Source organism: Gopherus flavomarginatus, chromosome 9, assembly GCF_025201925.1.
Source record: "Gopherus flavomarginatus isolate rGopFla2 chromosome 9, rGopFla2.mat.asm, whole genome shotgun sequence".
NCBI classification, from domain to species: Eukaryota; Metazoa; Chordata; order Testudines; family Testudinidae; genus Gopherus; species Gopherus flavomarginatus.
The window spans coordinates 77,259,488-77,279,466 of NC_066625.1; the positions used below are offsets into that span (position 1 = coordinate 77,259,488).

The 19,979-nt window shown below is 55.8% G+C and overlaps 1 protein-coding gene across 4 annotated transcripts; it reads left to right on the forward strand.

Moving 5' to 3' along the window:
- Positions 1 to 1,950: 1,950 nt before the first annotated feature.
- KIF7 (kinesin family member 7) lies at positions 1,951 to 19,959 on the forward strand. Of its 4 annotated transcripts, none has more exons than XM_050967796.1 (19): positions 1,951 to 2,049; positions 2,872 to 3,267; positions 5,656 to 5,856; positions 7,220 to 7,637; positions 8,503 to 9,037; positions 10,000 to 10,137; positions 10,581 to 10,787; positions 11,178 to 11,344; positions 12,037 to 12,146; positions 12,717 to 12,869; positions 14,039 to 14,241; positions 14,473 to 14,670; positions 14,924 to 15,049; positions 15,735 to 15,911; positions 16,315 to 16,530; positions 16,950 to 17,156; positions 17,622 to 17,820; positions 18,029 to 18,175; positions 19,853 to 19,959. In XM_050967796.1, the coding sequence occupies exons 2-19, from the start codon at positions 2,940 to 2,942 to the stop codon at positions 19,933 to 19,935; spliced, it is 3,813 nt and encodes a 1,270-aa protein (XP_050823753.1). In that variant the 5' UTR covers positions 1,951 to 2,049; positions 2,872 to 2,939; the 3' UTR covers positions 19,936 to 19,959. The 4 variants fall into 4 exon arrangements, with proteins under 4 accessions (XP_050823753.1, XP_050823751.1, XP_050823752.1 ...); XM_050967794.1 differs by lacking the exon at positions 19,853 to 19,959 and adding an exon at positions 18,489 to 19,393; XM_050967795.1 differs by lacking the exon at positions 19,853 to 19,959 and adding an exon at positions 18,489 to 19,393 and having other exon boundaries at positions 5,656 to 5,832.
- Positions 19,960 to 19,979: the final 20 nt, after the last annotated feature.

The following is a 19,979-nucleotide window of genomic DNA, read 5'->3' on the forward strand; positions in this document are numbered from 1 at the left end:
CTGGGGGAAGCTGATGATAGTGGTTGGGGTGATAGGACGGGGGGGAAGGGCTGATGACCCTGGAGAGGGATGGCAGGGCAAGAAGGGGCAGGCCCCTGGCAGGTGATGACCCTGGGGGGTAGCAGGGTGGTGGCTGGGGGCTGCTGATGCTGGAGAGGGATGGCGGGGCGGGGCTGAAGACCCAGGCAGGGGGAGGGGTGGCAGGACTGAGGGGTGGGAGATGATGACCCTGGAGAGGGATGACAAGTCTGGGGGCGGGGGTGGCAGGACTGGAGGGTGGGAGATGACTACTCTGGAGAGGGATGACAAGGCTGGGGGTGTGTGTGGCAGGACTGGGAGGTGGGAGATGATGACCCTGGAGAGGGATGACAAGGCTGGGGGGCGTATATGGCAGGATTGGGAGGTGGGAGATGACGACCCTGGAGAGGAATGACAAGGCTGGGGGGCGTGTATGGCAGGACTAGGGGGTGGGAGATGATGACCCTGGAGAGGGATGGCAGGGCTTGGGGGGTGGGGGGTGGCAGGACTGGGGGGTGGGAGATGACAACTCTGGAGAGGGATGACAAGGCTGGGGGGCGTGTATGGCAGGACTGGGGGGTGGGAGATGACCCTGGAGAGGGATGACAAGGCTGGGCGGGGTGTATGGCAGGACTGGGGGGTGGAAGATGACCCTGGAGAGGGATGACAAGGCTGGGGGGGGGTGTATGGCAGGACTGGGGGGTGGGAGAGGACCCTGGAGAGGGGTGGCAGGGCTGGAGGGTGGGAGATGATGACCCTGGAGAGGGATGACAAGGCTAGGGCGATGGCAGGACGGTGGGTGTGTGGGAGATGACCCTGGAGAGGGGTGGCAGGGCTGGGGGGTTGGAGATGATGATCCTGGAGAGGGATGACAAGGCTGGGGGGAGGGTGGCAGGACTGGGGGGTGGGAGAGGGATGACAGGATGGGGGGGTGGGAGATGACCCTGGAGAGGGATGACAAGGCTGGGGGGGATGGCAGGACGCGGGGGGGGGGGTGGGAGATGACCCTGGAGAGGGGTGGCACCGCTGGGGGGTTGGAGATGATGATCCTGGAGAGGGATGACAAGGCTGGGGGGAGGGTGGCAGGACTGGGGGGTGGGAGAGGGATGACAGGATGGGGGGGGTGGGAGATGACCCTGGAGAGGGATGACAAGGCTGGGGGGGATGGCAGGACGCGGGGGGGGTGGGAGATGACCCTGGAGAGGGATGACAAGGCTGGGGGGGATGGCAGGACGCGGGGGGGGGGGGGTGGGAGATGACCCTGGAGAGGGATGACAAGGCTGGGGGCGGGGGGGGGGCAGGACTGGGGGGTGGAAGATGACCCTGGAGAGGGGTGGCAGGGCTGGGGGGTTGGAGATGATGATCCTGGAGAGGGATGACAAGGCTGGGGGGGGGGTGGCAGGACTGAGCGGTGGGAGAGGGATGACAGGATGGGGGGGGTGGGAGATGACCCTGGAGAGGGATGGCGGGACGGGGGGGCGATGATGACCCTGGAGAGGGATGACGGGACGGGGGGGCGATGATGACCCTGGAGAGGGATGGCGGGACGGGGGGGTGGGAGATGACCCTGGAGAGGGATGGCGGGACGGGGGGGCGATGATGACCCTGGAGAGGGATGACAAGGCTGGGGGGGATGGCGGGACGGGGGGGTGGGAGATGACCCTGGAGAGGGGTGGCAGGGCTGGGGGGTTGGAGATGATGACCCTGGAGAGGGATGACAGGACGGGGGGGCGATGATGACCCTGGAGAGGGATGACAGGGATTGGGGGCCAGCAGGGCGGGGGTCCGATGACGCTGGGGTGTGACGCTGCGAGGGGATCACGTCGATGCCCAGCCGGGAACACTGCCCCTTCCACGGGCCGGGCCGGGCCGCGCTGGCGGAGTTGACGCCCCTCATGGGGGCGGTGCTCGCGGGGCGGGGCGGGACGGGACTCGGGACCCCCCAGCCCGGGGCCTGCGCCTGACGCCATCCCCGTGCGCCAGGCCCCTGCGCCGGCCCTGGGGCTTGTTACTGTCCGGCCGGCCCGAGGGGTGAGTGCGGGGGCTGCCTGGGCTCAGCGCCGCGGCTCCAGATCGTCCCCGGGGCGGGGCTTCCCGGGGGCTCAGCCCGGTATCCCCGTCATGCCCAGCACCCAGTGCCCTGCCAGGGGGGTACAGGCCCAGCATGACCCCCCCCGCCACTGCCCTGGGCTCAGCGTGGTGACCCGCTCCGCCCACCTTGCTGTCCCATCGGGGGGGACTCCAGCACTCCCCCCAGCCGCCACCCGAAGCCCCGGGGAGATTTAAGGGCCTGTGTGTACGTGCGGGGGTGGGGATTTGCTAGGGCCTGGGTAGTTATGGAGAGCGCTGCCCTCCTGGTTAGTGGTGGTGCCCAGAGGCCTTGGTAGGTGGCACCAAGAGGCACAGGTTACCAGTTGTGCCCATGTCCCCAGCCTGTCCCCACTTTAATCAGATGGGGGGGGGAAGGGAGTGACCTACATGTCACCAGAGCAGAGTCAAGGTGAAGTGGATGAACTCCAGGTACGGAGGCATGGGGAGCTGGAGGAGATGCACAACGGGGAAATGCAGACTGACTAGGGGATAAAGTCCTGGCTCTGGGGTGAGCTGGCTGGGGAATGGCCCCCAAGAAATGCGTGGGAGCCCCAGACCTAAGGATGTGTGAAACAAGGCTGGATAAAGCTCTAGTAAATGTACAGTAGGCCCTAGCCCTGCACTGACACTGGGTAGCTGGATCCTGGAATTTTTCCAGCTCCACTCTGCATCCCTCAATCAGATCATCAGGAACCTTTCTTGATGGTTGCTCAGAGGCAATTCTGGCATGAATCAACATTAACCCAGCTTCTCTCCTTACAGCATGTGGGCAGAGAGATGGTGCCTGCACTTGGCTTGGGGCTCTCCTGACTTTGCTGCAATTGCTGACTATGGGTCTGAAAGCTGAGGCCCAGTCTCGAGCTGAGGAGACTCCCGTCAGAGTAGCTGTGCGCATTCGACCCCTGCTGCCCAAGGAGCTGTTGCATGGACACGAGGCCTGCCTGCACGGGGACCCAGAGACCAATGAGGTGACCCTGGGGCGTAACCGCCATTTCCACTTTGATGCTGTCTTCACTGAATCCTCAAACCAGGAGTCGGTATATGGCGCCTGCGTGCAGCCGCTGGTCGAGGCCTTCTTTGAAGGCTTCAATGTTACAGTGTTTGCTTATGGCCAGACAGGCTCGGGCAAAACCTACACCATTGGGGAAGCAAGTATCTGTGAGTATCTGGAGAAGTAGCACATTCCTAGTCTTGTCCCACCTTCATGCATGTGTAGCAATGGTTCCCTCCCCCACCCACTGCCCAGGGCCTGGCTGTGAGCAGGGCAGACAGGATTTTTTGGGCTAGTTTAGTAATAATAGCATGAAAAGCTGGTGATAGTGCAACCTCAAGGCTGAGAAATGAAGCAGGCAAAAAGTTGAGAAAATTCAAAGGCTCCTCAGCTTGGCCATACTGCTTGTCCTACACCTGTACCAAGAGAGGACACATCTCTTTCTGGTGCCCAGTTGATAGTAAGCTTTTATGTTTAGCTGCAAAACTAAACACTGCACATACATAGTATTTTTCTGTGTCTGATGCAATATTCCCATAGGAACCTGATGTAACTTTTGCAAAACTATTCATCCACTGGCTTAAGATCAGTAACTCTGTTTGAGCAGCACATGAAGTATGGTTGCCACTTGGTTATCTTGGGAAGGTCAAGCAAGGAGATTTTGTGATTTTCTAAGGGTGTCTTCACCTTTGACTTTCCTGAGCCTTGCTTCCTTTATTTCTCAGAGCTGTTCTACACTAAAAACTTACATCAGCATAGCTACATATCTTGGAGTGTGAAAAATCCACACCCCTCAGAGATGCCGACCCAACCCCCAGTATGGACAGTGCTAGGTCAACGGAAGAATTCTTCCATCAATCTAGCTACTGTCTCTCAGGGAGGTTGGATTAACTAGAGCAGGGGTCGGCACCTTTCAGCAGTGGTGTGCCGAGTCTTCATTTATTTACTCTAATTTAAGGTTTTGTGTGCCAGTAATACATTTTAGCATTTTTAGAAGGTCTCTTTCTATAAGTCTATAATATATAACTATTGTTGTATGCAAAGTAAATAAGGTTTTTAAAGTGTTTAAGAAGCTTCATTTAAAATTAAATTAAAATGCAGAGCACCCCCGGACCAGTGGCCAGGACCTGGGCAGTGTGAGTGCCACTGAAAATCAGCTCGCATGCCGAAGGCGGCATGTGTGCCATAGGTTGCCTACCCCTGAACTAGAGCGATGGGAGAACCCCTCCTGCCGCTGTAGCAAGTGTCTATGCTGACATGCTACAGCAGTGCTGACATGCTACAGCAGTACTGCTATAGCTGTTTAAGTGAAACATGCCCTAACTCAGCCTTAACAGGAGTTTTGCATTTAATTTCATTGTAGTTTTTTGTTGTTGCAATTTCCTTTTCCCCCTTTTCTTGAGCTTCCGCTGTTCAGTTCCCATAAATGCTTTTATACTGAAGGGTTGGCTGTTTTGGTACCTAAGGCTCCTTAAAATATTTACTGCGCGTGTGCAGAAAGATAGCTGTAAAAACACTGAATTGTGTTCAAGCTTGGCTTGATTTTTCCTTTTGCAGTTAGGAGTCTTCATGCCAACTTTGAGGCTTATAACTTCAGATTGTTTGGGGATATTGGAGACTCCCACCCCCCCAAAAAAATCAATGTAAAACTTAATTTAATTTAAAGAAATTCTCAGCCCAGAAGAACATTCTTTTTTATTGAAGGAAGTTCTGAGTGGTGCTGGATTCAAAGGAAATCACATTTCAGCCTCAACTATAATGTTTGCAACCTACAGATATTATAATTTACTTTTCTCTCCTTAAGAAAGCACTTTACAACTCCATACATGCAGTACCACCACCGATATGTCTTCACTGCACAGTTAACCTGGGTTCTTCACTACATTTTAGCCCAATCCCCAGAGGACTTCCCACACAGAAAAATCTCTGACCAAGGTTAAACCTGGACTATTTTACATGGCTAGGGGTGTGGGTTAGAGCCCAGACCTTGCTTTCACTTAGGCTGCAGCCTGTCCATTTTGCAGAGAGGATTCAGGCTAAATCACTCGAGTGTTGATAATCCTCCAGTGCCTTCCCACAATTCCTCCCAAAAGACAGACAAATTTTGCTGCAGTTGACACAACTGGCTGGGAATGAGTCCTAGAACATCTCAGTACAAAGAAATGTAGGATATGCCTCCAGACACAAGGCAAGTGCAGAAACAGTGAGGACATGGGCATAGTTTGGCTGTGGGAATACTCACACCCAGGTTAGGTTAACTGTACTGTGAAGACATACCCTAAGATGCACTATGAGGGCAGCAGGAATGCAACAGTGGGTTGAGGGGAATTTTTGACAAGGACCCTAGGACCTCCTATGAGAAGTGCTCCTTGGGGCCTTTAATATGGACCCTCACTGCTGAGCACATGGGATGATGTGAAGCTGTTCCCTGTGGCATACTGTCCTTGCGGCATGAGATGTGCTCTGCTTTGATTGCCCCTTGCTGCACATAACACTGGAGTTGGCTTTCTGGGCATCCGCTGCTTCTGGTGATTGTGTCTGTCTCTCCCTGCCAGCTTCCATCAATGAGGATGAGCAGGGCATCATCCCACGTGCCATGGCTGAGACCTTCAAACTCATTGATGAGAATGACCTGATTGACTACACAGTCAGAGTCTCCTACCTGGAGGTGTATAAGGAGGAGTTCCAGGACCTGCTGCAAGTGGAAACAGCCAGCAAGGACATCCAGATCCGTGAGGATGACAAGGGCAATATTGGTACATGTGACTGCTCTTAGACTCTCCTCCTGTGGCCAGGGCTGGACGTGTGTTCCTGCAAAGCAGTGCATCGTGCTTCTGCCCTGACAAAGGAGCGATTGGCTCCATTACTCTCCCCCAGCCCTTACTATGAAACTTATGGCTGGGACTCAGGTTTTTGGCTACTATAGCATGCAGTTACTGAATACAGGGCATAATATATTCTCTGACTGGGGGATCCCAGCTTTATCTAAGGGCCTTTTTTTCCAAATGTGGGTGGAGCAACATCCCTTCCAACATCTTCAGTAACCCAGCTGTGCAGGTCCCCTGGGGCTGGAAATGCATTTCACAGGTGGCCATTTAACGTGGGGGCAAAAGGAAGTCTCCTAGCACCTGAGATCTCACTTGCTGTCCATGCAGCTGACCTTGGCTAACAGGCTCTGCTGAACAGTGCGTGGAGAGCTTTCCTATAGCCCCATCTGCACTGGGCTCTCACCTTTGAACACTAGCCACGTGCCCAGTAGTTACCTTATGCACAGAAAGTAATTGTGGCCAAACAAACCCACACTAGCCTTGGGGTGGATTCCCTGTCTTCTAGGAGCAGCTCCGGATTACATATTCTCTTAGGCTAATGGAATATTTGAAGGGCATTTGGCATTGCTAGGACAATATTGGATGAGACACCGGCTTTAGTTCAGTGCTGCTCTGCTGTCTGATGTCTCTGATCCTTTCCCTCTGGAATTACTGGGTTCCAGCAGCACCGTGTGATGGGGATGGCAGCAGTCGGCATGGAAGGGGTCTAAAAGTGACACCCTCAGGGTGCAGGTCTCCATTTTTAGCAACACTTAAGATTTATGGCCCCCGCCTTTTTCAGGCAGCGTGGGCTCTGAGAAGCTGAGCTGGGGTGTGCTGTGGAGGCCTCCAAAGTGATTGTATGCGATCGGGACCAACATTTCAGTCCTGAGGCTGTTCCCAAGGGTAGCTCAGCAACCTCATTTTTCTGCTTCACTACATCTTTGTTATGCCCATTATTTATTTGGTGAGGCTGGGGTGGAAGGGTTTGTCCCCCAAACAAATGAGCCCACGTTGGTTGCTTAAAATAGATGTCTAAGGCTGAATGCGGAGGCGTGGCCCATGATGAATTAGCTGGATGCACGGTCTGGCCCTTTCAAGCAACCCTACAATAACAAATCGGTGTACCCTGCTGACTGGAGGAAAACTCTTTGGGTGGGAAACAGATTTCCCTTTTGGGAGTTACTCTGGGAGAGTCCCAACTGCCCTTCCACCCCTGCTGAACATCCTAGCTGTCTCTTTGTGTGGCTTTCCCTGGCAGTGTATGAGTATCCATGCCAGCGCCGTCACTGCCATGTTTGTCTCGTTGCAGTGCTGTATGGGGTGAAGGAAACAGAAGTGGACGGGCTGGATGAGGTCCTGAGCCTGCTGGAAATGGGCAACACGGTCAAGCACACGGGAGCCACCCACATCAACACACAGTCGAGCCGTTCGCACACCATCTTCACAGTAACCATGGAGCAGCGGCGCAGTGCCGGCCGGCTCACTCAACTCACCCTCCATGACAGGGCCTCAGCCCTGGCCTCCGGCCAAGTCCTGGCTTCCAAATTCCACTTTGTAGACCTAGCGGGCTCAGAGCGGGTGGTGAAGACTGGAAACACAGGGGAGCGCCTGAAGGAGAGTATCCAGATCAACAGTGGCCTGCTGGCTCTGGGCAATGTGATCAGTGCCTTGGGAGACCCCCGCAGGAAATGCAGCCACATTCCCTACAGGGATTCCAAAATCACCAGGTATCCCATGGTGCCTGGGCCACCCACATCACTCTGCTCATCTGGCTGGTGCTCTTTTAGCCCCGTAGCAAGGACACCAGCCTTCTTTACTCCTTCCCAGCATGCCGAGGGGTTTGGCTGGGTCTTGGCCACCCTTGCCCAGTCAGGGTTGGTGGCGGCCACAGTTTAATTTGCCGGGTCTCTTGTCCCTGCTGCTCTCGCTTGGAGGCTCTGTGACTGGTTCTGAAGGGGTCCGCAGGCCATCTCTCCAAACAGCCACAGGTATCCAGGCCTGTCAGTCCATCCTATATGGCTGGAGGGGTCTCTGAGAAGCAGGGAGCCAAGGATAAGCGTGAAAGTCCAGCTTGGTCCAATGCTGCTGCACCGTAAAACCTTAGGCTGGATGGCCTGTGCTGCTGTGGGATATGGAGGCTCCTGTCCGTTCCTGTCTAGCAGTGACTAGCAGATGCTCCCATCAGTTGGCAGTTTGGGGCCTGTGTGAAGGAAGGTGGTCTCAGTCGTTCCTAGCCCGGACAGGGTCACATAACCGGCCCCCTTGTTGGCATGCCCAGCAGAGGTTATTGGAGTCCCTCTTACCCCCAGAATTGGCTGCTGCACTGGAGGCATTTTCACCAGAGGTCAGCATGAGGGATGCTTGCAGTGCTTCAGGCTGTGCTCTCCCTCTCCCGTAGGAACATACAGGAACTCAGGGCTGTTGTCTTGGCCCCTTTCCCCAGCACTGAGTTAATGGGAAAGTATTTCGTACCCCGGGGTTTACCCTGTCAGAGGGGTGGTGCTGTGAATACCCTGTCAGCCCCTGGCATGTCTGCTGTAGTGTGGGCTGCTGCCCCTAGCTCGGATCTGATGTCTCCGCTCTTCTCCTTAGGATCCTGAAAGACTCCCTTGGGGGGAATGCCCAGACTGTCATGATCGCCTGTGTCAGCCCTTCCTCCTCTGACTTCGATGAGAGTCTCAACACGCTGAACTATGCCAGCCGAGCTCAGAACATCAAGAACAAGGCCATGGTGAACTGCCGCAGGGAGGCGGAGCACGTGGAGGAGCTGCAGCTTCAAATAAAGAACCTACAGAGGGCGCTGGAGCAGCGGCACCGCTCGGAGACCCGTATCATAAACCGCTCCGACACAGCCAAGCGGTGCCCACAAGAGCACCAGGCCCGCATGCTGGCAGAGTGCGCTCACTACAGGACATGCACAGACGCTGCCTACCAGCTCCTGATGGAACTGCAGGGGGAGGGCAACTTGACCATGGAGCAGATCCTGCGGGTGAAGGAGTGGTTGTGTGCGGTTGAGAGTGAGAGGAGCGAGCTGACCTCTGCCTCTGGACTGGATAGTGGCATTGAGAGCACCTCAGCAGAGGATCGGCACCCCAAGGCACAAGGCTCAAAGTCGCCACGGACTCAGGTATTGGGGTGTCAGCCTTGTTTGGGCACTGGGCAGTGAGAAGTTTCAGTACGGTATCACCTGCCTCAGGCCAGGCTATACAGGCTGTGATGCTTGGTGCCAGAGCAGAGTGCTAGGAAGTACCTGGGGACGACAGTAAAGGAAAAGCTGCATTGGCAGAGGGAAAGAAGAGATTGAGATGCGGTTGTCTCTGTATTAGGCCCTCATTAGAGCCCATCTGTGGGTGGGCGTAGCCTCCTGGAGTAGAGGGGAGTAGTATGGGCCAATGGTTAGGGCTAGCCTGGGACTTGGGAGACCTAGGTTCAGTTTCGGTTCCCTCTGAATAACTCAGCAGTCCCTGTCCTCCACAGAGGACAAAGTGTTTCTCAGACATCAACTAGGAAAGCTTCCCAGTCCCTCTGAGGTCCCTCCCGCCTGCCTCCCCACTGAATGGCAGCTGCTGTTGGGGTGGAAAGCAGCATCCACACAAGGAGTGTGGCCAAGGAAAAGGCTGGATCCTGCTGGCAGACGGTAGCAAGGCAGAACGGTGGCTGGGTACCAGTGGGATTTTTTTTAAATGTGAAATTAAACTAGCTTTAAATGTCATTTGGAACATACCTACTCCTCTGGTGGGAAAAGCAGCTGTAGAGCTAGAGAAGATATTTCAATGAGTCGGGGCGGGAGTGCGTGTGTTGGGGGACGCCCACTGAGCGCATCCTGCAGAGGGAATGGCCTGCACTGCAACTCTTCCCTCCCAGCAGCATCCCCCAGTGCAGCCTGATTTAGTAACGGTCTAAATAACATCTCTCCTCTCGGGCCTGTCACCCCAATCACAGGGGGAGGAGTGAATAAGTCTTTGTGTCTGACTGGTGGGACACCGTACAGCAGACATACCTGTTTGTGCCGCGTGTGGGGTAGGGAGAGGCGCACAGTGACGTTTGGGGGGTTAGTGATGCTGTCTCTCTTCCCTTCCCCGGGGGCAGGTGAGCACAGAGAAAGCATGTGAGGAAGCCAGAGATGAGCACCTGGCCCAGCTGCAGAGACAGGTGGAGCGTCTGGAGGAGGAGAACCGTGACTTCCTAGCTGCCCTGGAGGATGCCATGGAGCAGTACAAACTGCAGGTACTGCTGGCCTCTGCCCAGGCCCAGGGGAATCTCTGACCCAGCCATCCTCTCCCCTTCCTGTTGCTTGCAACCTGCACCTCTCTGTCCTGATGGGCAAACCCTCCCTGCACCCTCCCTTTTCAACCTTCATCACACCTTTATTCCTCAGGGACTGGGTCCAGCTAGGGAGTCTTTAATTTCAAATGCTGCCTGGCCTGTGCTGTAGATTCTCCCTTCTGGAGTGGGATTTTCCTGTTGGGTTTTTAGTGCTCCCTCCTCCCCAAACCCAGCCAAATATCCCTGCCTATCTCATCTCTCCTATTAATCTGCTACCCCTTTTCTGGATGGCACAGACAGCGGGGGCGGGCAATCAGGGAGAGTGCAGCATGTCCTGTTTGTACTGTGCTAGCAGCAGGCCTGAGAGATGCGCGGGGGAAACCCCATATTCTGTTGTTTTTCAGAGTGATAAGTTGCAGGAGCAGCAGGATGCCATCTCGGAGCTACACGTGCGCCTGGAGATGGCGATGTCAAACCTGCAGGTGCCCGAGCTGCTGCAGAACGTTCACCTGGTGGAGCTCGCCCAGAGACCTCACACAGCTCCACTGGATACCGCGCGGTCCCATGGCCTCAGCCTGGGCCAGTCGAGCAGGAGAGTCCATTGTGGAAAGGTGGGTGTGGAAGTGCTTGCTCTTGGGAAGGGCTGGCTCCCCTGACCAGAGGAGCTGGCCTTTCCCACGGTCAGTCTCTAACTCGGTCCTGGGCGTGGGTGTTGTCCTCCCTGCTGTGGAGCCTTTGCTCAGTTTGGGGAAAAACTGGTTTCAGCCAAGTTTGAGCACTTGCACGTTGCATCCTGAGCTCAGACTGCAGGTAAAGCCTCGTGTGCTGCACAGCTGGGAGCAGCTGGCTGGGTCCAGGAACTCACCAGCCCTGCCCACAAAGCCACTGAGCTGCACATTGTCTCCCTTCTTTATAACTCAGTGCCCCCTCCTGAGCCCTGGCCTTTGTGCAGTGTGTCCATCTTTCCATGTGTGACCCTTTCCCCATCCCCTCCCGAGCAGCTCAGCAGCAGCCGATCCCACCTGGGGGAGGACCTGGTGTTGCGTTGCCAAAGCCGTGCCTGCGGGCTGGAGGCCAAAGCTGTGATGCAGATGAGGGAGAGCAGTGAGGACTCTGAGCCATCCTGGGAGGAAGAGGGGGAGCAGAAACGGTCCCTGCACCAGCGCAGGTGAGTGGAGGCTGCACACACGTGAACGTCGGCTAGGGCTGCTCACTGAACACCATGTCTGCTTCCCCTGATTAAGGACTTGTCCCACTGCCAGCCAGAGACTCCTGCACCAGGAATTGGACTGGCTCGAAATGAGTCACTTTGGAGCCCTTAGCCAGGCGGGTGCCATGTCCCCTAAGCCCGAGAGGCACTTGTAGAACTACAGAAGCCAAACCGGAAGAGTCAGGAAAAGCACGTGTGTTTGTAATGGCCGAACAGCAGATTAGCGTCTAACTGCTTGGTGAGGCTGGTGCTGGCGGAGGGCAGAGGTGCTGGCCTGATGGCCCCGGAGACTGAGTCCACCCTGCACAGCACAGGCAGGGGCAGCTCAAGCTTTCTCCTTCTGTCTCTCGGCCCTGATTTGGAGGGCCATTTTTAGAGTTGAGCTCCATCTCTGGGGCCATTCAGCCCTTGGTCAGCTGCTGGCTTGGAGGATGTGAGCACCTGTCCAGTGGGAAATGGACTGAGCTGGATTTGAGTCTGCTGCTTCCTTTCTGATCCCAGCCCCTCTGGAACCCGTTCCCACAGAGCACAGGGGCAGCCTCGTCCCTCTCTGTTGGGCTAGTGCCACGTGGCAGGCTTGTAGCAGGTTCCTTCTTCCCTCAGCTGTAGCTGAGCCTGCACCCAGCTAAACTGATCTGATGCTATTCTAGAAATGGGATCCGAAGCTGGAGCAAGAAGGACGTTTCCGGCAAGGGATGTGAGGAGCAGAGCAGAGGCAACTCGTTGCCCATGCAAGAGGAGCCCCCGGAGCTGCCCAAAGGTAAGTGGAGACTGTATCCTGGGGAGGAATCTTCTGAAAGCTGGTGATGCCCTCAGCCCCTGTTGTCTGGGCTCCTCACTGCTGCCATGTGCTCTGCTCTGGAAAAAAAGGGTGGTGCAGGGGCATCCATATGGTCCAACCTAGGCCAGAGCCTGAGGGCTACCATGACTAGTGCAGAACGGAGCAGATGGTGGCCCAGCCACATGGGAGGGATAGCTCAGTGGTTTGAGCATTGGCCTGCTAAACTCAGGATTGTGAGTTCAATCCTTGAGGGGGCCATTTAGGGGTCTGGGGCAAAAAAAATAATAGTTGGGAATTGGTCCTGCTTTGAGCAGGGGGTTGACTAGATAACCCCCTGAGGTCCCTTCCAACCCTGATATTCTATGATTCTGTGCTGGGATCTGTAGTCTTTGAGGGCTGTAGCGGTGTCTTAAAGATGAGGGCAACAATGGACAGCATTCCGCCAGATCTGGGCCATAGCATTATTGGCTTGATGTCCCCTCTCCACCTTGCTTTTGGGACGGCAGCTTCCTGGGCAAGGTCCTGAAGCAGGCTCGCTCTATGTTGCAGAGGCCTGCAGGAGGAGGGAGCTGGCTGGTCCCAGGGAAGACCTTTCAGGGAAGGACTCAGAGCGGCGGCTGGTGCAGGCCCAGCAGAAGATCCGGGAGCTTGCAATAAACATTCGCATGAAGGAGGAGCTCATCGCAGAGCTCCTCAAAACAGGTGCAGAGCTGCTGGTGTGGTGATGTTCCTGCCAGGGAGGCTTGAGGGCTCTTGGGATTACACGTATGGGAGGAGGTGCTGAATCTCTACCTGTCTTCTCTCCTGGAGGGACATTGTTCCCTCTGTTCCTCCAACTCTGCTTCCCTCCCTGTGCGCCTTCCCCAGTAGGCCAGGTTCGCAGTGCGCTGAGTGACCTTCCCTGCCATACTTGTTACCATGCGCATAGCCCCACTTCCTGGATCAGGGCCAGCTCCGGGCACCAGCAAAGGAAGCAGGCGCTTGGGGCGGCCAACGGAAAGGGGCAGCACCTTCCGGTCTTCGGCGGCAATTCGGCAGCGGGTCCCTCACTCCAGCTTGGAGGGAAGGACCCGCCGCCGAATTGCTGCTGAAGAATGAAGCAGCACAGTAGAGCTGCCGCCGAAGTGCCACCTATCACGGCTTTATTTTATTTATTTATTTTTCTTAGCTTCGCCGTTTGGGGCAGCAAAAAAGCTGGAGCTGGCCCTGCCTGCATCGTGTGGGGTTTGCTCTTACTGCTAGCAAGGAGGGAAGTGGACCCTGTGCCCAGCTGCTTGCCTGGCCTCAGCAAATACTGACTGAACCCTTGCATGCAGTATAAGACATTCCCCCCTCAGCCATCTTGCTCCCCCTCTGTCCACGCTAGTGCTGCTTCTGCCACCACCTACTGGTTGAGGTCCTTCCTCTTGGCTTGTCCTCCTGCTCCCTCAGGGCCTCTCATTGGAGGAGCTGAGGTAAGGAAGGGTGCTGACTGGAAGAAGGGGAGGAGTCACAGGATCCAGCCCCATCTACTCTGACCAGCTGTCACAAAAGCTAGAGCAGGGATTGCTGGAGATCAGACCAGCAGGGCTGGTGGCGTATGTGGTATGCTGCAGGGGGGCTTCCTGCAGGATGAGCCAAGAGAAGGGTGGGAAATCTGATCCCCAGGAAAGGGAAGTGACTTCTTGTCTATGCACCTGTGCAACAGGCCTGGGTGCCCTGCGGAGGCTATTCTAGCACGGCCCAGTGTCCCAAGGCAACAACTGCTGCTCCTGATGGGCTGGCGAATGCCTGAAGCTGCCAGGTCCATACAGGCCCTTGGTGTTGCTGTGCCGCCTGGAAGAGAGCGGGCAGAGCAGTTGGTGACAGTGTGGATTCCCTGGTGGTTTCAGGCAAGGATGCCCAGGCCATGAACAGACAGTACTGCCAGAAGATCTTTGAACTGGAGCAGGAGGCGGAGCAGGTGCGAGCGGAGCTGAGCAGTGGCCAGAAGCAGCTGCAGGAACTGGAGGGGAAGGAGCCCCAGGACGCTGGAGAGAAATGCAAACTGCAGGAATATCGCACGAGGGTTGCAGCAGCCCAGAGCAAGGCACGGGTCAGTGTGAGCGCGGGGTTCTCGGCTCTCTGCCCCAGCTGGGAGGAGTTGAAGCACTTTCAGGCTGAGCACAGCTTGCTTGCCCCTGGGCTGTGGCTCCTATGTCGGAGGGGTTGTAGAAGGAGTAGGGTTGAGGGCTTTCTCTCTCTCTAAAGGCTGTCGGGTTCTCTGAAGGGCAGGGTGGTATCCGATTTCCTAGCCTCAAGTCTAAGGGCAGCCGTCCTGTGGCAGGTGCTGCGAGAGAAGAAGCAAGTGACGGAGAGGCTGGTGTCGCTGTCTGCCCAGAGCGAGAAGCGGGTGCGGGAGCTGGAAAGGAACGTCCAGCTGATGCGGCGGCAGCAGGGGCAGCTACAGAGACGCTTGCGTGAGGAGACGGAGCAGAAACGCCGCCTGGAAACGGAGATGCACAAGCGGCAGCACCGAGTCAAGGTAAGAGCTCGACCCCTGGGTGCCAGCCAAGGGCAGAGGGTAGCGCTGGTGTGTGTCCGTGTGTCCTCACCAGCAGCAGGTTGCAGAGGGGAGCCCGTTACTGCATTTTCTGGAGTAACAGCTTGGCCCAATGAGTTGAGTCTGAGGCTGTGAGGGCTCCAGCCCCGTCTGTCAGTCTGAGCTCCTGGGCTCGGGATCAACCTGTTCTCCCCCTACTTCACCCCCAAACTAATGGCTGCTCCCTGCTGTGCAGGAGCTGGAACTGAAGCACGAGCAGCATCAGAAGATCCTGCGCATCAAGACTGAGGAAATTGCAGCTTTCCAGAGGAAAAGGAGGAGCGGCAGCAATGGCTCTGTGATCAGTCTGGAACAGCAGCAGGTACGTAGCAGTGACCCACCTGTTCAAATGGGGTGGGCACTTAGGGGAGTCCTGCACCAGATTGGTAATGTCAGCAAAGGTGTCTGGCCCCCATGCCTTGATTGGCAGCTGTCCCTAGAATCGCCCCCCAGGAAGGACAGACTGAGCTTGACCCACATCCCCTAACACTCACTGTTCCTCCTTCCCCATGGGGCAAAGCTCACATGCAGCCTCTGCTCTGGGCCCCACATATTCCTGGGACCTGAAGTGCAGTGACCTGTCCTAGCCACGACCCTCCTGAGCCCCAGTAATCCCAAATGGCCGGGGCATGGAGCAGCTGTGGTGAAGCCTTGTCTGTCAGACAGATGACAGGAGCTTAGGACATTAACTTGTTGTTCAGGAAATCTGGGTTCTATTCTCTATTCTGCCACAGACTTCCTGTGTGCCCTTGGGAAAGTCACTTAGCCTCTGTGTGCCTCAGTTGCTCCTCTGTACACTGGGGTTAAGAGCACTGCCCTAGCTCAGAGGGGTGTGTGAGGATAAATCCATTAAGGGGTGAAGGATTCAGATCTGCAGTGATGGGGCCAGAGGAGTAGCTAGTAGAAGCTTCTGTCTCCCTCCCCCGCCCACCCCAGACCTAACCTCCCTCCTGTCAGTGACCACATCCTTCTCTCATCCTCTCCCTCTCTCCCTTTCTGTCCATCAGAAAATTGAGGAGCAGAAGAAGTGGCTGGACCTGGAAATGGACAAAGTCCTTGAGCAGCGTCGCGCCCTGGATGAGCTGGAGGACGAGCTGAGGAAACGGGAAGCCATAGTGGCCAAAAAGGAAGCGCTGCTGCAGGAGAAGAATGGCCTGGAGAACAAGAGACGCCGCTCCAGCCAGGTGGGATGCCGGAGGTCCCTTGGACACAGCTGCGCCTGCTGGGGAATGGGGAGCAGGAGAGTGCTTGCCCTACGCTTGCAGGAGTGAGGTGCCTTGGTGGGGCTGGGGCTAGGATTCCCGGGTCAGGGCTGTGGTCTGGACTGAGGCAGCATCAGCAGAGTTTAGGGTAGAGAATAGTGCCCACACTCTGACTTCTGCTGACTCTGCCTTTTCCTGACCTTTAATCTGAGCCACATTGGCCTCTCCATTAAACTCCTGCCTTGGAATCTCCTCTCACAGTGGCTTGGGGGGTGGTTTGGGTTAATTGCCCTTGGCTTGCATGGATGTCGTGGAGGGCAGTTGCGGGGCTGGGTTTCCCTTGGGGAGATGCTCAGGTGAGGTCTTGTTCCTCCTTCTGCTCCAGGCCTTGACGGACGACATCGTGCGGGTGTCCAGCCGCCTGGAACTCCTGGAAAAGGAGCTGACGGAGAAAAACGGGCAGCTCCGTCATGGCAGCGCCCATGATCAGCAGCAGATCCGGCAGGAGATCAACAGCTTGCGCCAGGAGAAGGACCAGCTGCTCAAACAAAGGCTGGAGATAGACAACAAGCTACGCCAGGGCACCCTGCTATCCCCAGAGGTAACCAGCTGCCTTTTGGGCCCACCCCCCAGCTTGTGTAGATAGTGAGAGGGTGTCTAGCAAAGGGCTGTGCGCCGAGCCTCAGAGCTACGTTGGGCACGTGGAAGAAGACTGTGATGGGCCTGATTTTTGCACATCAGTCGCTCCAAATCTAGCACAGTCGTCACCTTGGAAGAGGCCTGAGGCTGGACAGAGCTGTGAGGGGAGGCCCGCATCTGTAGTAAGGGGCATTGGCAGAGCTCTGTGTGTGTTGGCTACGAGTGGAATAAGAGGGGGGGCTCAAGAGGGAGGGGCCCTGGCAGGGCTGAAGCCCATGTGTAGCTTGCAGATCACCAACCTGACTGCTCTGGGTGGGTTCCGCTCCCCCTCATTCTAACCCAGGAGTAACTGCAGCTCCCTTCCTCCTCCCCGGGCGGCAGGAAGAGCGGATCCTGTTCCAGCTGGACGAGGCTATTGAGGCTCTGGATGCTGCGATCGAGTACAAGAACGAGTCAATCACATGCAGGCAGCGGGTCCTGCGGGCCTCGGCCAGCCTGCTCTCCCAGTGCGAGATGAACCTCATGGCAAAGCTCAGCTACCTCTCCTCCTCTGAGACCCGAGCTCTGCTCTGCAAGTATTTCGATAAGGTAGGATCCAGATCAGAGGGCTAGGGCAGGGCACCTCTCAGCTTGGGATCGTGGTGTCTAATCAAATGATATTTCCCTCCTGCACTCTGCTGTACCTTTGCCCAGGAGTCCTGGTCCTTTGCTGGCTTTCTACTGTGAGGAGGGCAGCCCCCTTCTATTCCTTTTGTAGTCCGGTTTCCCTATGACACAAAAGCCCCCAGTGTTGCAAATTCTCTGTTTGGGGCAGAAGTGCTGGGTACCACAGCTGGGCTCTGCTCTAGCTGGCCACCTGACATTGCTGTCAGCTGCTGCATGGCTCCCCCTGGTGGCAGTGAGGCAGCTGTGGCCCTTTGGAAGTGGTGGGCTCTATTGAAGACCAAGCCCTTTTTGCTCCTTAGCAAGAAACTAACTTGATCAGTGGGGAAGAGTGAAGCTTCCAGGCTTCAGTAGGGTTTGACATGTGGCCTGCTCTTGGGCCCGGGGCAGGTGGTGACCCTGCGAGAGGATCAGCACAGGCAGCACATTGCTTTCTCTGAGCTGGAAATGCAGCTGGAGGAGCAGCAGCAGCTGGTGTACTGGCTGGAGGTGGCTGTGGAGCGCCAGCGCCTGGAGATGGACCGGCAGCTCACCCTGCAACAGAAGGAGCACGAGCAGAACATCCAGTTCCTGCTCCAGCAGAGCCAAGGTAACGCCCTTGTCTCCCTATACCCATGGAGATGAACCCTGTTCTTCCCTCAAGCCAAGTGGACTCATTGATACCCCTACCCTAGTTAACCCTTCCATGATGGAGTTCTGTGGCCCAGTGGCTCCTCCGCTTCATGGACCCTTTGCAGGGCAACTGCAGCACAGTTGCCAAGCCCCATAGCCTGTAATAACTCTCCTTCTCTTTGTAGAGCACATGGGGGAGGGGCTGGCCAGTAGCAAGCTGCAGTTTGAGGGAAGAATCCAAGTGCTGGAAAAAGAATTGAGCCGCTACATGTGGGCAAACCAAGTGCTGAACCAGAGGCTGAGTAATCTGAGCCACCCAGGCCAGAGCAAAGGTGAGGAAACCCCTGGTCCCTGCTGGTCGGGGTAGGGAGTGCAGCTTGAGCTTTACCCCCCCGACATGCTTTCATTTGCCTGCATGTGACCAAACTCCCATTCCTGTAGCAGCAAGAGTTTGAGGGGCAGGGCAGAGCCTATGCCGGGGCAGTTGCCTCTGGACTGTTATCCATGCCCACCCTTTCAGTGCAGAGAGGATGCCCGTCAGCAATCTCTTGCTGTAACTGGCACGCACTTGAGTTTCCCTGACTTATCTAAGGGTCAGCAGTGACTCTCCTGAGAACTACTTCTCTAACCACCTGTCTTCTCCAGGAGTGGAGAGATGCATGCTCGGAGCTGGGGACAGACCACCTGCTGTACCTGGGACCTGTGAAGAATCGGCCACTGGTATTGTGGAACAGCAGGTGCAGCTGGCTGCCACTGAAGGAAGCCATAAGTGTGGGGATGAGAATAAGGACTTGGTGCATGCACCTTTACCAGCCACATGGAGGCGCTCTTCGCTGCCCAGTGACAACCCCTTGGGCCCAGAGGGGATGCAGCAGCGGGAGGCAGAGTACCTGCTGAGACTGGGGCAGCCCCATGACATGGCCCTGCCATGGAACCTGGCTTCTCTGCCCAAACCCTGGAGGGAGCTGCGCAGAGCCAGCCTCAATGTTGCTCCAGTGCCCTCCCATCCAGGAATGATTGATGTCAGGAGAAACCCAGTCTAGACTCAAGCTTTGAACACAACTGTGCCCAGCACTGGAAGAAGCAAGCACTGCCATGTGCAGCTAGTAAATACCTTCCTGCTCTGCCTAGGCAGCTTGACTACAGACATACTGCATTTCATTGAGAACTGGGGTGGCAGTTAGGACATTTTCACAAGGAAAAATTGCTAATAGGAGGTGTAGTCAGCTCCACTTTGGTGTCTCCAGCCCACTAGTGTTAGCTGGGCAGTCCTCCCTGCCCCCCATCCACAGCAGCTTCCCATGGCAGAGCTCTGGTTGGGGCCTCTACCCCTATGGACTTATGTTTACAGTTCTGGAGCCTGCCTGCTCCTAGGTGGAATTTATCCTGCTGGTGTCGCCCCAAGGGAAAGCCTCTATTGGCTGCAGCAGGGGGAGCTGCTTTCTGACACTAGCACCAAGTGTGGGGGACTTGTAAATATCTTTGTAGTAACTTTTTTTACATTTCTGCTGTAACTTACTTTCTAATAAAGCAGAGTGAGTTTTATTAAATCACGTGTCATGCAGTCTCCTACACTCACTCAACCCCTGAGGATGAGGTACTGGCTTGGGAACATGGAGCCTCTCAAACAGTTACAGGGTAGGGCAGTTCTTCTGTGTGCGAGGTCTTAGCCATGACCAGACTTAACCTTTTTTTCCCTATATTGCTGTTTGGTAGCAGCATGTTAAAACATAGCTCCAAGGGTGCTGGATGTTCATTTCAGAGGCTGGGTTAGGACAGTCTGGGCTTCACAGCTGTTTCTTTCCCTAAGCTTTTAACTCACTTAATTTTTCTCCTTCTGTACGGAATAGCCTCCAGCAGAGGAGCATCCATTGCATTCTGCCTCAGGAATAGTTGCTACAAAAGCCCTACTTATACACATTCCAGAGGGAGGTGCAGGCATCTCCAAGCAGTCATGTGACTGGCCACTAATAGCATGTGCTAAGTGCCCTCTGATTTTCCTTACCCAGGGGAAACTGAAATGAGAAGCAGGGAGGCTGAAGCTTGGAAGGCTATGGAAATGCACTTCATCCTCCCCCAAACAAAACAATGAGATTTTACAGGAGAGAGAAGTTACACGTGAGTACAATCCACATA